The sequence below is a fragment of the Anarrhichthys ocellatus genome, unplaced genomic scaffold (assembly GCF_004355925.1).
Source record: "Anarrhichthys ocellatus isolate YVR2014 unplaced genomic scaffold, GSC_Weel_1.0 scaffold12, whole genome shotgun sequence".
Classification (NCBI taxonomy): Eukaryota; Metazoa; Chordata; class Actinopteri; order Perciformes; family Anarhichadidae; genus Anarrhichthys; species Anarrhichthys ocellatus.
This window is the reverse complement of record NW_022280042.1, coordinates 8,364,325-8,377,641: the sequence shown is the minus strand read 5'-3', so window position 1 is coordinate 8,377,641 and position 13,317 is coordinate 8,364,325. Positions and strand designations below refer to the sequence as shown.

General features: G+C 43.1%; 1 protein-coding gene across 1 annotated transcript; it reads right to left on the bottom strand.

Moving 5' to 3' along the window:
- Positions 1 to 2,240: 2,240 nt before the first annotated feature.
- col5a2b (collagen, type V, alpha 2b) lies at positions 2,241 to 10,847 on the bottom strand. The gene is made up of 37 exons (XM_031852158.1): positions 10,825 to 10,847; positions 10,260 to 10,358; positions 10,103 to 10,130; positions 9,898 to 9,996; positions 9,689 to 9,742; positions 9,487 to 9,594; positions 9,303 to 9,356; positions 9,107 to 9,205; positions 8,600 to 8,653; positions 8,418 to 8,516; positions 8,279 to 8,332; positions 8,123 to 8,176; positions 7,990 to 8,033; positions 7,818 to 7,871; positions 7,692 to 7,722; positions 7,411 to 7,514; positions 7,202 to 7,309; positions 7,050 to 7,103; positions 6,795 to 6,848; positions 6,414 to 6,471; positions 6,249 to 6,302; positions 6,049 to 6,156; positions 5,919 to 5,972; positions 5,752 to 5,805; positions 5,476 to 5,637; positions 5,260 to 5,367; positions 5,039 to 5,146; positions 4,754 to 4,807; positions 4,569 to 4,676; positions 4,406 to 4,459; positions 4,197 to 4,304; positions 4,003 to 4,056; positions 3,811 to 3,918; positions 3,229 to 3,586; positions 2,946 to 3,136; positions 2,566 to 2,808; positions 2,241 to 2,481 (listed from the first exon to the last, which is right to left on the bottom strand). The coding sequence occupies exons 1-37, from the start codon at positions 10,845 to 10,847 to the stop codon at positions 2,335 to 2,337; spliced, it is 3,405 nt and encodes a 1,134-aa protein (XP_031708018.1). The 3' UTR covers positions 2,241 to 2,334.
- Positions 10,848 to 13,317: the final 2,470 nt, after the last annotated feature.

Below are 13,317 nucleotides of genomic sequence, written 5' to 3'. Positions count from 1 at the left end.
GATCCCTTCTCATGATCCTTTCCCAGTGTTCTCTAAGTGTTCTGGAGGGGCGGCAGTGAGGTGGGGTTGGAAGGTGCACAGGAAGGAAAAGGTGTAGCTGGGAAATCTCATCGAGGCTCCTCAGCGAACAAGAGACACCCCATTCAGGATCTGGGCGTCGCTGCCAAGTCGTCTCAGGGTCGCAGACTCCAGCGGTCCACGTTTGGAGGAAGCAGGCACAAATGCGTCTCGTGCAACACACTCTGTTTTTTCACACAAGTTCACGCAAACTACATCAGAAGAAAGACTTTAAATTATACGTGCAAGCAAGAGGAGGAGATGCAAGATGAGCGAGAGGATAATGTGGCTCATGTATACATTAATAACTTTGGTGAACCCCTGACTTTTCATTGTGCACCATCAAGTCTAAATTTGTATTTGTCCAATTTCTTGGTTTATGACCAAATACCTAAAACTATGACCGCTATACTATGGAATTGTAATTGTATTTCAAGGCAGATCTATTACTTTTACAGGTATATTTACACATATATATTTATTTATTTAATGTTGACTTCAATGGCATTCCAAACTATACTGCTAAACTAAGATGGCATGACTGACTGAAGTGTTTTACAGGACAAAAGCAAGATAAATCCACTAGTAACAATAAAACAAGGTTAAAACAGGTTTAATACTAAATTGAGTATGGTTAACTAAAAACACAAAACTCATTAGAATAAGATCATACATGAGGATTTTCAGTAAGTGTAGGGAGGGCTATAAAAGTGATATGGATGAATAATTAAACCTGACAATAAATATGAAAATGTAACAACAATAGTGTGGTTTCTCTTTCTCTGGCTGTGACCTTCTGTAGTCATCTGGAATTCTGTGGTTTTTCTTTTGTTTTTATTCTTTATTTTCCTTGAAGTAGTGAACAATGAACATATTATTGAACTCATTTAAATGGCCTGACTTCCAGGAAAAAAAGTGTGGCGAAGGTTTGAATTTCAAACACAGGTTTTGATGTATAAATTGACTTGAGCAACACTGGAAAACAAACAGTCTCAGAACCAACACTTCTACCTGCTTAAAATTTCCATGCTCAGAATTAAAATAGCAGACCCGGCTAAAAATGACCTCCTCAACAGATGTGGAGAGCCCAGGCTGCAGGAAACGGTAAGAGTGTCACGTCTTTCACCAAGCGCAGAGAAGAGAGGTCGACCCAGAAACATGTGCTGCCTGAACTTTGGCTCTTTTTCTTCCTGTAAGGACACCTTCTCTCTCCCTCTCTCTCTCATTTGATCATACACATATGCATGCAGCCTTTTTCAAGCTGAAACTAGGCAGTAAACCAGTGTGTTGTTAATAAATAAGCACTAATGCAGGGTGGGTTCACCATAAATACATGTCTGTTTGCATTTAGACACAGGTTTATTGTTGTGCAACCACCAGAGCCCTGCTGGTTTTTCATCTCAAAGCCCATCTAATGAAGGACATTTTTTTCCTGGGATGTCAGGTGAAAGCAGTTAAATCTGATTAAAAGACTGGAGAAAGTCTTTGTCTTCCCCGAGTGGTGAGATGGTTTAGTGTCATTTCTGAGCTCTTTCAAACTCATTTTCTTGAGGGGTAACTGATTTATTCAACTTTCTAGGTTTTGGTTTGTGGGAAGAGCACAGTCATTCCAGAGAAAGACATTTATTCCACATCCATATTCAACAACAAACAAATCATTTGTAATTTACAGTCATATGTTGCATTTACAGTTGGGGTTTTAAAAGGAGATACAAAGGTTTTCTGTTGAAAGAGTAAATGAGTTCTTGCACAGAACTTAATAATTTAGGTTCAAGCATGATTTTTATTTTTTTAATCCATTAAAATTAAGAACTACAGTCATTGCTATATTAACTCTTGCCCTCTCCAGGCCTCTGGACGTGCATTTACTGGAAATAAAAAGCTAAATGAAAAGGTTTGATTGCTTTTATTTGCTAAAACAGTTCCAATGTGATCTGCTCTCTTTCAGCTTTAATATTATTGGCTGTTTTTCCAGTTTATGCAATTTAACAATCCATCTAAACTCCACTTAGATTTCATGTTAGCACCTCAGACTTTATTTTTTCCATCCATATGCATTTCCCTGTAGAGGTCTGATGCTCCAGATTGTACATTTATTGACAAGGTGAAGAAATTACGTCAGCGTCCTGCCGGTCACACAGCAGTTACACTGTACTTCAACAGCTTTTGGGAAACGCAGCCATGTGTCGAAGAATCTAACCTCCATCGACTTGTACGCTCACAGAAAGACGAGTCCATATACTTTAATTTACTGGTGATGATGTTACTTGTGTTGTTTTATGAGAAGCACACAGGGCCGATGTCCAGGCCGAACTCCTGATCAGGTTTTCCAATGTCCATGGGGGCCACGTCCACGACAGGCAGCCTGGCAGAGGTTTGAGTCCTGTACTCAAGCACCGTCTTGCCCCACTCTCCGTTTGATTTCTGAGGGACAAGAAAGCCAGATAATTCAGTAAAATTATTTTCCAATAAGTCTTTTATGAAATTGAGAGTCCTGTAATGACTCACCGTGCAGCTGTCCTCGAGGACGGTGTACCGGAGGCGCATGTTTCCTTGCGCTCTCAGCTCCTGGCCGTTGGAACCTCTGAGGAGCAGTGCTTTCTTCAGGTTGGTGCTCCTCTCGTCGTTATACGCCACGCTGTTCCTGCAGTGGTAGGTGATGTTCTGGTGTGACTCTTTGGACAAATGCTGCAACAGCTTCATCTGAACCGCCACCACGTTGGGCTGCTCCTCAGTATTTCCATAGTGGAACTGAAATTGGATGACAGTTTGACATGATTACACCCAAGGCAGGTCTGGATTCAAAGATTTCCAGGCTTCTACTAAACACATCAGATTTGGAATTAAAGATTTTGAAGCCAGGAAATGCATATTTTTGGATTTCTTACTTTAGTTCCACCGTTCATGTCTGCTTCAAACCAGACGGGTTTGTTGGCGCTGGGACTGGATTTCGTCCACCAGGCTTTGTGGGGAATGTTGGCCGGGTTGGCGGAGATGCAGGTTTCACCATTTTCCATATCACAGTAGACCTTGATGGCATCTTTTGTGCTTCCTTGATTTGGATCAATCCAGTACTCACCTGTATCAAATGTGCGTTACATTAATACATTTGTGGTACTGGTCGAAACAGACCTGAAAATAATTTGTTAATGCAGAAAACAGGAGCCTCACCGCTCTTTTTCTGAGGGTAGCACTGTTTGATGTCCTGGCAGGTTTTCGCTGGGTTCACCTTGCTACCATCAGGACTGCGGAGGTTTTGCAGATGTCCGCTGAGGGTCTTCAGTGTGGCGTGGACTCCGGTGTCTGCATGCAGGATGGCCGACTTCTTGTTAGGGAGGGCTTCATCTCTATTGATCTCTGGAAGAGGAGGATGATCGGCAGCCACATCGTCCTCGACGAACTCCACGGCTTCTGGCACGTGGCCGTTCCCGTCGTAATCGTAAAGGGCAGCAAAGAGGTCATCCAGAGCCGAGGTGGGAGGTCCAGGGGGGCCTGGAGGGCCGGACTGACCCGCATTCCCAGGTGGACCCTGACAAGGAAAATGATGAAGATGAAGTATGTTTTTAACTTCATTTTTGCCGTTCTAGCGGTGGGAACTAACACTTTATGATATCTCAACAATGAAACTTGAAATTTAAACTTATGATCCCGAGAGGTTGATTCCTAATTATAACAAATTATTGCAGCCACTGAACTTGTCTCATAAGTTGATTGTTTGTAATATTAAAAAAAGTGAACGTAATCTTGTGTCACCTGTGCCCCGATGTCCCCACTGGAACCTCTGCTTCCAGGAGCACCCATTGGTCCGGGCTGACCGATGTTTCCTTCCTTTCCTGGAGGACCCGCCACTCCTGGAGGACCCTGTACGATAAAAGAGTGAGTCATTTACACTGTTTAACAAGACAGAGCTTCAAATGTGACTGCATGGTGCTGTTATACACTCACCCTCGGCCCAGCTGGTCCAACAATACCTGTCGCTCCTTCATCCCCTGTGGCGCCCTGAAATAAAGAAGAATGACATTTCATCATCGGAAACATTCAGTGTTATCAATTTATCAATGTTTATCTGAACTAACTACTAACTACACTAGTATGTGAACTATCTAAAGGACCAGAAGTATTTTAAACATTTTGCTTACAGTTATTCCTGGCAAACCGTGGAGCCCGGTGAAACCTCTGTGTCCTTTCTGACCCCTCTCTCCTTGTTCTCCAGCAGCTCCTTTCTCTCCCTGTGGTCCTTGAGGGCCCTAAAGTTAGACACAGCATTAAAAACAATGTTTTACACTTAAAGTTTTAAGTTGATGTTTTTAGGTATCAATTATGTCAAACATTCTCATGTCATGCTTACCACTTTCCCCCGTACTCCAGCTGCTCCTTGGGGTCCAGGGGAGCCTATGGCACCCTAAACTCAAAACAAACAAAGAGCGATGACAGAGCCGACTTTGCAATTGTGTTAGCATCGACAGAGCTATTGATATGATATGGAGCATTTTATTACTTGGGAAACTCACATTCTCGCCTCTCTGTCCTGGACCACCTATCATTCCCACAGGACCCTCAGTTCCTGGAGACCCTGGAGTACCAGCCAGACCCTCTGAGCCAGCATTACCCCCGTTTCCCTGGAAAGACACACACATGCCAGCGGTTAGTACACACAGCTGTATGCATGGTAGCACATCCTGTCCACTAGTCTTACCCTGTCCCCTACGAGACCGTCCTTCCCAGGAGGCCCCTCTGCTCCAGCGATACCCTGAAAAAACACAGATAATGATATGATAAAGTACAGAAGAGTGACTTAAAAGCTGAGTTGTCAGCAAAGAAACAACTATATTAACAAACCTGCGAAGATATTTTCAACTGTCATACAGTGGTTCATGTTTCCAAGAAATAAGCAGCATGACTGTGAGGGACTCCATATAAAAACATCAGCTAAACACTTAATAATAAAAGATGTGTCATGACTGAGATGGACTCGACTAACCTCAGGGCCGGCATCTCCTCTTGGCCCAGTGGCTCCTAGTAAACCGACTCTACCAGCAGGCCCTGTGCTGCCCTGAACTCCGGGAGCTCCGGGTTTTCCGGATGGACCCTGAGGAATAAAGAAATACAATGTTTACATCACTAAAATCTCAATGCAAGACATAGTGTCTCAGTGCGCAGCTAAAACAAAGAACAGCAAACACTGTCAGAAGGAATACATACAGCAGAACCTGGCAGTCCCAGTATGCCCGCCTCTCCTCTCAGTCCAGGCTGACCCACGATCCCTCGCTGTCCTGCGGCACCATTAGGTCCTGGAGGCCCATCAGGACCCTGGCAGAGAAACACAAGAGCAGACAAGCAATTGAAACATCTCAGCAGTTATTTGTGTATAGCCGCTGGAAGATCAGCACAGCCTGAACATAAAGATGATCATCTCACCCCAGGGCCGTCCTCTCCAGAGTCTGCCTTCTCTCCAGGGCTGCCCGGTGCACCTGAAGCTCCCCTCTCTCCTTGACGTCCTTGAGCTCCATTCTCCCCAATAATCCCAGCAGCTCCCGATTTTCCTGGAGCTCCAATAGGCCCATCTGCTCCAACAGCACCCTAAAGCACACACACATGATCTGCCCTCAATCCAGAGTTACGAAAAACAAGTGTGACTTAATGAATCCACTGCAGGTATGAGATTGAAACATATTTTATAACCAATTAACTCACATGAGAACCAGCTGGTCCAACTCCTCCTGGCAGCCCAGGAAAACCAGAAGAGCCCTGTGGGAATAACACACTCCCAATAAGATACACTTTGATGATAATAACATAAGACAGTTGATACACCAAACTACAGTTATAAATAAAGACATTAAATATAGAGCCTAACTCACTGTTGCCCCCTGTGTTCCTCTGCCTCCTTTCAGTCCAGTCACACCAAAAGGCCCCTAGAAACACATACGAGTAGCATGTAGACAAGTTGTTTCACCATTTCTTTACGGTTTTTTTGGTCAATGTGTTTACCTGTCCTCCTGATATCCCAGCCATTCCCTGTGGTCCAGGTGCTCCTCCCTCTCCCTTCAGACCTGCCTCACCTGTGTCACCTTTGACCCCAGGTTGACCATCAGGACCCTGTGACAGAAACAGGAAATTAATCAAGCCTTTATTGGTTTATTCAGCTGTATATTTTGGACATGATTGCCTTGCTTTAGCGGGCCACTTACAGCAGGTCCAGGGAAGCCAACGGCACCAGTAGGACCAGTGTCACCAGTAGAACCCTGTTAATATCATCACACAAATGCACACTTTATCAAAAAGAAATGGAAGTACAGTCAAAGAAAAAACATTTCTCTTTAATTTAATGTCAGTTGTAAAATAATAACTTGTACTGACAGCGATTCCTCTTGTGCCTCGGCGTCCTGCAGGCCCTGGTGGGCCGGTTTCACCCTGAAACAAAGGAACAAGTTAAGTCAGGGTCATATTACATGTGCGTTTCATTTCAAACTGGAACCATAAGTAATTTGACTGATTTAAGTTTTTAAATAGATGCTTTAGGTTCAAGGTCATACAACATCCTGGCTCATTTACATTTAAAAAGAAGAATATCTCTGTTGTTTTGCACCAAGACACTCATTAATATTATGCTTTTTCCCTGTCACATATTGTCAATTTTGTGTAATGTTTGTTGTAAACGTGATCATTTGGCTAATTACATGACCATATCCAGATTTAACATATAGTACATGTTACATGTGTGCTTCTGAGCTCACCTTCTCTCCATTGGGTCCACCAGAACCAGCAGGTCCAACAGAACCAGGAAGCCCCTTTAAATATAATGATAACATATATTAGAATATCACATTACACATAAGAAAACTCAATTGTAAGATTGTCAGCCAGTGACAGTCTAACGGTGAGTATTTTGTCAGCCATGAGAAAAACTGTTTTGCCACAAACGTTGGGCTTGTTCTGCTGAGAGATGTGCGGTGTAGTTTGAGTCCTGACATCATGTTGAGACGACTCACCCGTGCACCGTCAGCTCCGACTTTCCCCTCCAGTCCGCCCTCTCCAGCAAAACCCTGTTAGAAGAAATCAACCTTATCAGTGCCTCAGGTTCATCTTCCTCTGCTGCGGGTCATGTTAGTGGAGAAAATGGTATCTCTAATATTTGACTTACTGCATCTCCCTTTGGGCCTGAAGGTCCAGATGTGCCTCTCTCTCCTGGCATCCCCTGAAGTCCTGGGCCTCCCGCCTCTCCAACAGTACCCTTTGGACCAATGCTACCCTAGAATGTGCGAAACATATCTCAGGTAGAGCTTATTGCAAACAAGATTCACAGCAACTAAAAACTACAAGTTCTGCATGTGTCAGTGTCTTTAAGGTTACAATACCTTTGGCCCATCTAGTCCTGGTCCACCTGGACTACCTTTGGTTCCCTGCAGCCCATTGGCCCCGATTTCCCCTCTCTCTCCTGGAGGGCCTCTTTCTCCCTGCGAGAACAACAAGGGGATACAGTCATGCAACAATTCCTCATTGCACTAAATGACTTAATGTGACAGATTTAAACGCTGTGAGTGATTGAAGACATTTGAGTATGGAAACTGAATGAGAGCTACACCTTTAAATCAGGTGAGAGAACAGTAATGGACTCACCCTTGGACCTGTACCTCCACCAGCACCAGCTTCTCCAGCGAGACCCTGGGGATAAAAACGCATTATGTTTAATGCAATATGATAGGAAGAGCTTCTCAATCAAAATTTATTTCACTATAATCTCTGAAAAAAACGCTTACCTCAACACCTGGTTTTCCTGACTCTCCAGGTGGTCCTGGCAGTCCTGGCAAACCCTAAAAAAACACCAAACATGTTTGCTTTAATGCTAATAACAATATTTGAAAAACAATTACATACTCAATATGCTGAATATAAATTCATATTTTTTTATGTTTTTAGGATGCAGTGTACCTGGAAACCATGCAGTCCCTGTGGTCCCTGCTCTCCCCTCTTTCCTGCAAGACCCTGAAGAAAAGCAAAAAGAATATAAATCATCTAAACATCATGTTATCAAATCATTGATGATAAACAGTTGGATGCTTACAGCTGGACCAGCTGGACCAGCAGCGCCTTCCTCTCCGTATTTTCCATTCACCCCCTAGAAGACAGACACAGTATCTATCAGGATATTACTGATGTATTTATGATTTAGCATGGAGTATAAATACACTATAGTATATCAATAGTGAAAGTAACTTGCCCTTTGACCTGGAGACCCGGAGCTGCCGGCCTCTCCAATCTTCCCAGCATCACCCTGAAAGTGAGGAGCCACAGAAGTCATCATCTGTTGCTGCACAAAATATCTGATTACTTATGTTAAATATACAACATGTACTGACAGCGAAGCCTTTCGGTCCCAGCAGGCCCATCGGTCCAGATGACCCTCGGTTCCCCGTAGAACCAGCTGGGCCTTGTTTACCATCGTCTCCTGCTAAGCCCTGGATAAACCGAACATATCGTTAATACACGCCGTCTTCCATTCACACTTTGGTGAGTGATGAAAATGAAAGGTTTGGCGCACCATTGGTCCTTGCTTTCCCTCTGATCCCTGGGCGCCAAGAAGTCCTGACAGACCCTGTGAAATCAGACACACAGTTACAGACCAACCTTAGACACATGTCTCTGAAGCTGCATCTCATTCTCTAAAGTTATTATTCTATACATATTGTACAGTAATCTAGACAGAGAACAATATTCCTGATATTTTCTATTTCTTTTTACATATTTAATGCTTTCATTCATGTTTTCAACTGTTGAGTGTGTTGACAGACAAATTTAAAGAGTCATTTAAAAGCAGGCTGACAGTTTGTTGCATCTGCAACCACGCTGTACTGATGTCACGGTGTACTGACACACCCAGAAGTACATTTCTACATCACTGCAGCAAGGTCAAAGGTTAAACCACTCGAGGTCAGCAAATACAAGATTTCTCCAGATGTGAAGTTGCTCTAACTGCCTGTCTAGACACAGGATGTTTATTGTACAAAAACACAGCAAATATTGGCAATAAATGATATGTCTGCTGTACCCGAGCTCCTGTTAGACCTGGCTCTCCATTACGTCCTGGATCTCCAGATAAACCATTGGCGCCGGTCGACCCTGACAGTCCTCTCTCACCCTGGGCTCCCTGTTTGTTTCAAAAGCATGGAAACACACGTCATGGTCTAGAATAATCATAACTAACAAGTAATTGAATGCTGCCAGTGCATTTTAAGTCCACTCACCTTATGTCCTGGTAAACCATCTCCACCTGGGAAACCTCTATTTCCTGGAGCTCCCTAGAAAAAAATGAACAATTGTTTCCAGATTGGGAGTTTGCGACATTTCAGGCCCTGAGATCGTGAAATGTCCTCTCCTTAAAGGATTTTAAATGCAGTTTTCTTAAACATAAAGTAAAAGTTGACTAACTGTCTCTCCTTGAGCTCCTAGAGGCCCGATGGATCCACCATCACCTCGAGGTCCACGCTTCCCATCCTCTCCCAACGGGCCCAAAGCACCTGGAACACCATGGTTGCCCTAACCCAGTAATCAATAATCAGCCAATCAATTATCAGACTCAGTCAGCCAAAATAACATGAAAACTTAACATTAAGAACTTTTCTCAGCTTACTCTTTCTCCCTTGAAACCAGCTTCTCCTTTGAATCCAAGCAGTCCAGCTTCGCCCTGTTGAAGAGGATCAGATAACCTGGATCAGATTATTAAAGCTCCTGGTGCATTCTGTTATATGAGCCACAAAGTTACAAACAGAGACGGAAATGGAGAAGGAGGCAGACTTCAGGGATTCATCAAATACAGTTAGATGCAATAGGAGCTTGTACCAGTTGGCCTTTTGGTCCTTGTGTTCCTGTAGTTCCCTGGGGGCCGGGGGGGCCGGGTTGCCCCAACAGCCCTGCTGGACCCTGGACACCTGCTAGACCCTGAAGAGGAGAAGGAGCAGAGACAGATTTGAGTTAAAAACAGATTTACAGACAAAGATGTGCTCCATAACTTATGGTGTTATACTTACTGAGGAGCCGCGGCTACCTGAAGATCCATCAGGTCCCAAGGTACCCTGTTAAAAACAAAATATTAACTCATAATTATTCACCTAAAGCCAAATATAGTTCAAACATATGTGCTCACTTTCACAGTTTGAAAATGAAATCCCAACAAAAGACAGAATGATGAAATTATAACAGACCTGCTGTCCTTGCGGCCCAGCTGGTCCCACGTGACCTCCATCCCCTCTGGGACCCTGCTGTCCTGGACTTCCTCTGACCCCTGTTGGTCCTCCTTCTCCCTGCACCCCGGGACCGATTCAGGTCACATTCAAGAAGCTTGTTATTGAAATTTAAGAGCTCATATTTTCACAAACTAAGACCTCATTTTCTACAAATGAGTAAGCTAAATAACATACAGATAAAAATGGATTCACGTTATAGAAGATTTTTAGAAAAATGTTCTGCCAGTAGAGCATCTCACCTTCATTCCTGCGTTACCAGGAAATCCTAAAACTCCGGGGATTCCTATTGAACCCTGTAGTGAAAGGAAATGTTTAAAACATTCTGTCATAAGCATTTCAGTTTGTTTTGTTCACAGTGTGTGTTATCTGGTGAAATAATGTCCAAAATCAAGTGATGCATAAAAGTAGAATTGTAAAGCAATAAATCATTGTGTACTGCAGAGAGAGCGGCAATAACCTCAGTTCCTAAATGATCAAACTATTTCTTGAAAGTACATTAATGTTAGTAGATATAATTCCTCACCAGAGGACCGGGTTTGCCAACATGGCCGTTTTCGCCACGTTTTCCCTAAAAGAGAAAGAAAATGTTTCAACCCTGCAACTTCATTTTACATTTTTGCATTTTTCCGAAACGAGTAAAGATGTTTTGTGTTTCTTACCAAAGGACCAGTTGGTCCGGCTCTGCCTCTTTCTCCCTGCATGCCCGCTGGTCCCTGAAACAAAACACTGGCTCAGCATCTGTGTGACTGACAGCTGTATGAGATGCTCTGTGATCTGTTCTCTGCATGTGTTCTATACCTGTGGGCCTGCAGCACCCATCGCACCCGGAGTACCAGATTTACCCTGCAAGACACAAAGACACAGACACAATGCAGGATTGAAATGTGCACTTTTGTAAAAACCAACAGCCGATAAAAGCTTTCATTGATATTAGGAGGTCCTTAAAGCTAGAGTGGGTAATGTATTTTAGAATGATTGATGTTATATTTGTTGAAATTCTCTTTACATCCCAACAGCAATCAATATGTCAAATGCTCTGACAGAGAAGAAGAAAAAAATCCAGTATCTACTGGACTGTAATAACTCCGTCCAATAATTTAATTTGGCCCAAATGACTGGGTGCAATGCATCCTGGTACATGTAGGCAAATTCATACCTTAGTTCCAACCGCTCCAGACTCTCCTTTTGACCCAGACAGACCGGCAATTCCCTGTTGCAGAGATTAAAATGAACAATCAGGTAATAAGTAAGCGATGTTTCTTACATTAAAGCATGAAAAGTGAGGCTTGGTATAGGCTTTGATCAGGGAGCATGCATTGCTGGGTAACAGTTATATTTTGTGTGTGTCTACCTTGTGACCTTTCAATCCTGGATGACCCGGAAGTCCTGGGAATCCTCTTGCACCCTGCATTCAAACAAATGATCAACACACTCTGGGCAAAGAAGCAAGATTATGTCTGTAGATCATAATCAGTGTTGATTGCTCTTTGGTTCGATTTTAATAAAGTGTTTTGTGTTGCTTGTTTATGATGAGGATTGGGAGATGGACTTACCACAGATCCTAGAAATCCTGGTTCTCCTGTAGCACCAGCAGCTCCAGCTTCTCCCTGAGCAGGATAAGTAAAAAGTTATTAAAAAAGATCATTACTGATAAATAATTACTGATAACAGTATATTCTGCATTTTCACGAGGACGCATGTATGTTCGACTCACATCACGTCCAGTTTTCCCAGGAGGCCCGTCTGGTCCTCGATGACCTGACTCACCCTGTTCCACACAAGGAATCAGGAACACAGTTTTTCTTCTGCACAGTTACATTTAGATCTAGTACTGCCGGTTTAGAGACACGTTTAGACTTGCTCCTCATAGATACTTGATGTGGAAATGTGCATCAAACATAAAATATAACATGAAGAGGCAGAAATGTTCCTACCATTGGTCCTGGGTCTCCAACCTCTCCTGGATATCCCTGTCCCCCTTGTGGACCCTAAACAAAGGGGATTAAGATTGTAATTTATGATACAAGAAAATATACAGTGTTCATACATCAATTTTTAGAAGTATTTTAATCTTTGCTTGGAGGAAAAAATTGCATACTTCATGTCCAGGCGACCCTGGAGGTCCTCGTGGTCCTGCTTCACCCTGAAATAACCACATTGCATACACTGTGGGTTAAATTCAACATACCTCCAAACTTTGTGTTTACGTAAAATATGTAGTTTACTTTCCCACAGCTTTGCAGCACTCACCCTTGTTCCTGACACCATGCCAGCCGCACCAGACTTCTCCCCGAAACCTGCAGCCATCTGTGACACCAGGTTGCCCTTTTTGGGAAGAATATATTTTAAGAGAAATGTTTGTGCAAAGGAATGTTCAAACTTTTTTTCTATGAATTAAGAAGATTTCTAAATTGACTCTGAGACAAACTCACCCCAGGGTGGGTAGGATGGCCTGGGAGTCCCGGCTCTCCCGGATTTCCTGGCACACCGGGCTCTCCGTCAAATCCTTGAGGCCCTACCAATCCCTGCAGGGTGAATAATGAAACATCATTAATTAGAGACAACACGTTCCCCTTCAAGAAGAAGTTTCCATAAACAGATTAGCTTCTAGATTACAGCGTTAAAAGTATTCATCCAGACTGACCCGTCGGCCTTTAAAGCCTCTTGGTCCAGTCTTTCCCTGAGTTCCTGGAGGACCCTGAACAAGAAACACAAGTGTAAGAGAAACTTATTTTACACACAGAGATTTGCTGTCTGCAGACTGCTTTTAGAAATATATTTCATGATGAACTAATATCATTTAAAAATAGGCACATTAATCTTTACACGGATACAGGTTAATTTCTTTGGCTTTCTTAGAAAGCAGGTTGACAGATATTACTGCAGTTATAGTAATATCCTTCACTTTTCTGCAGGGTGTTTCTAATCACCAGCACTATTATGACATTCTGGTGCCCTCTAGTGTCAAACTTAGTGAAAAGAGGATATTATAAAGGAGATCGTTCAAACAATCCTT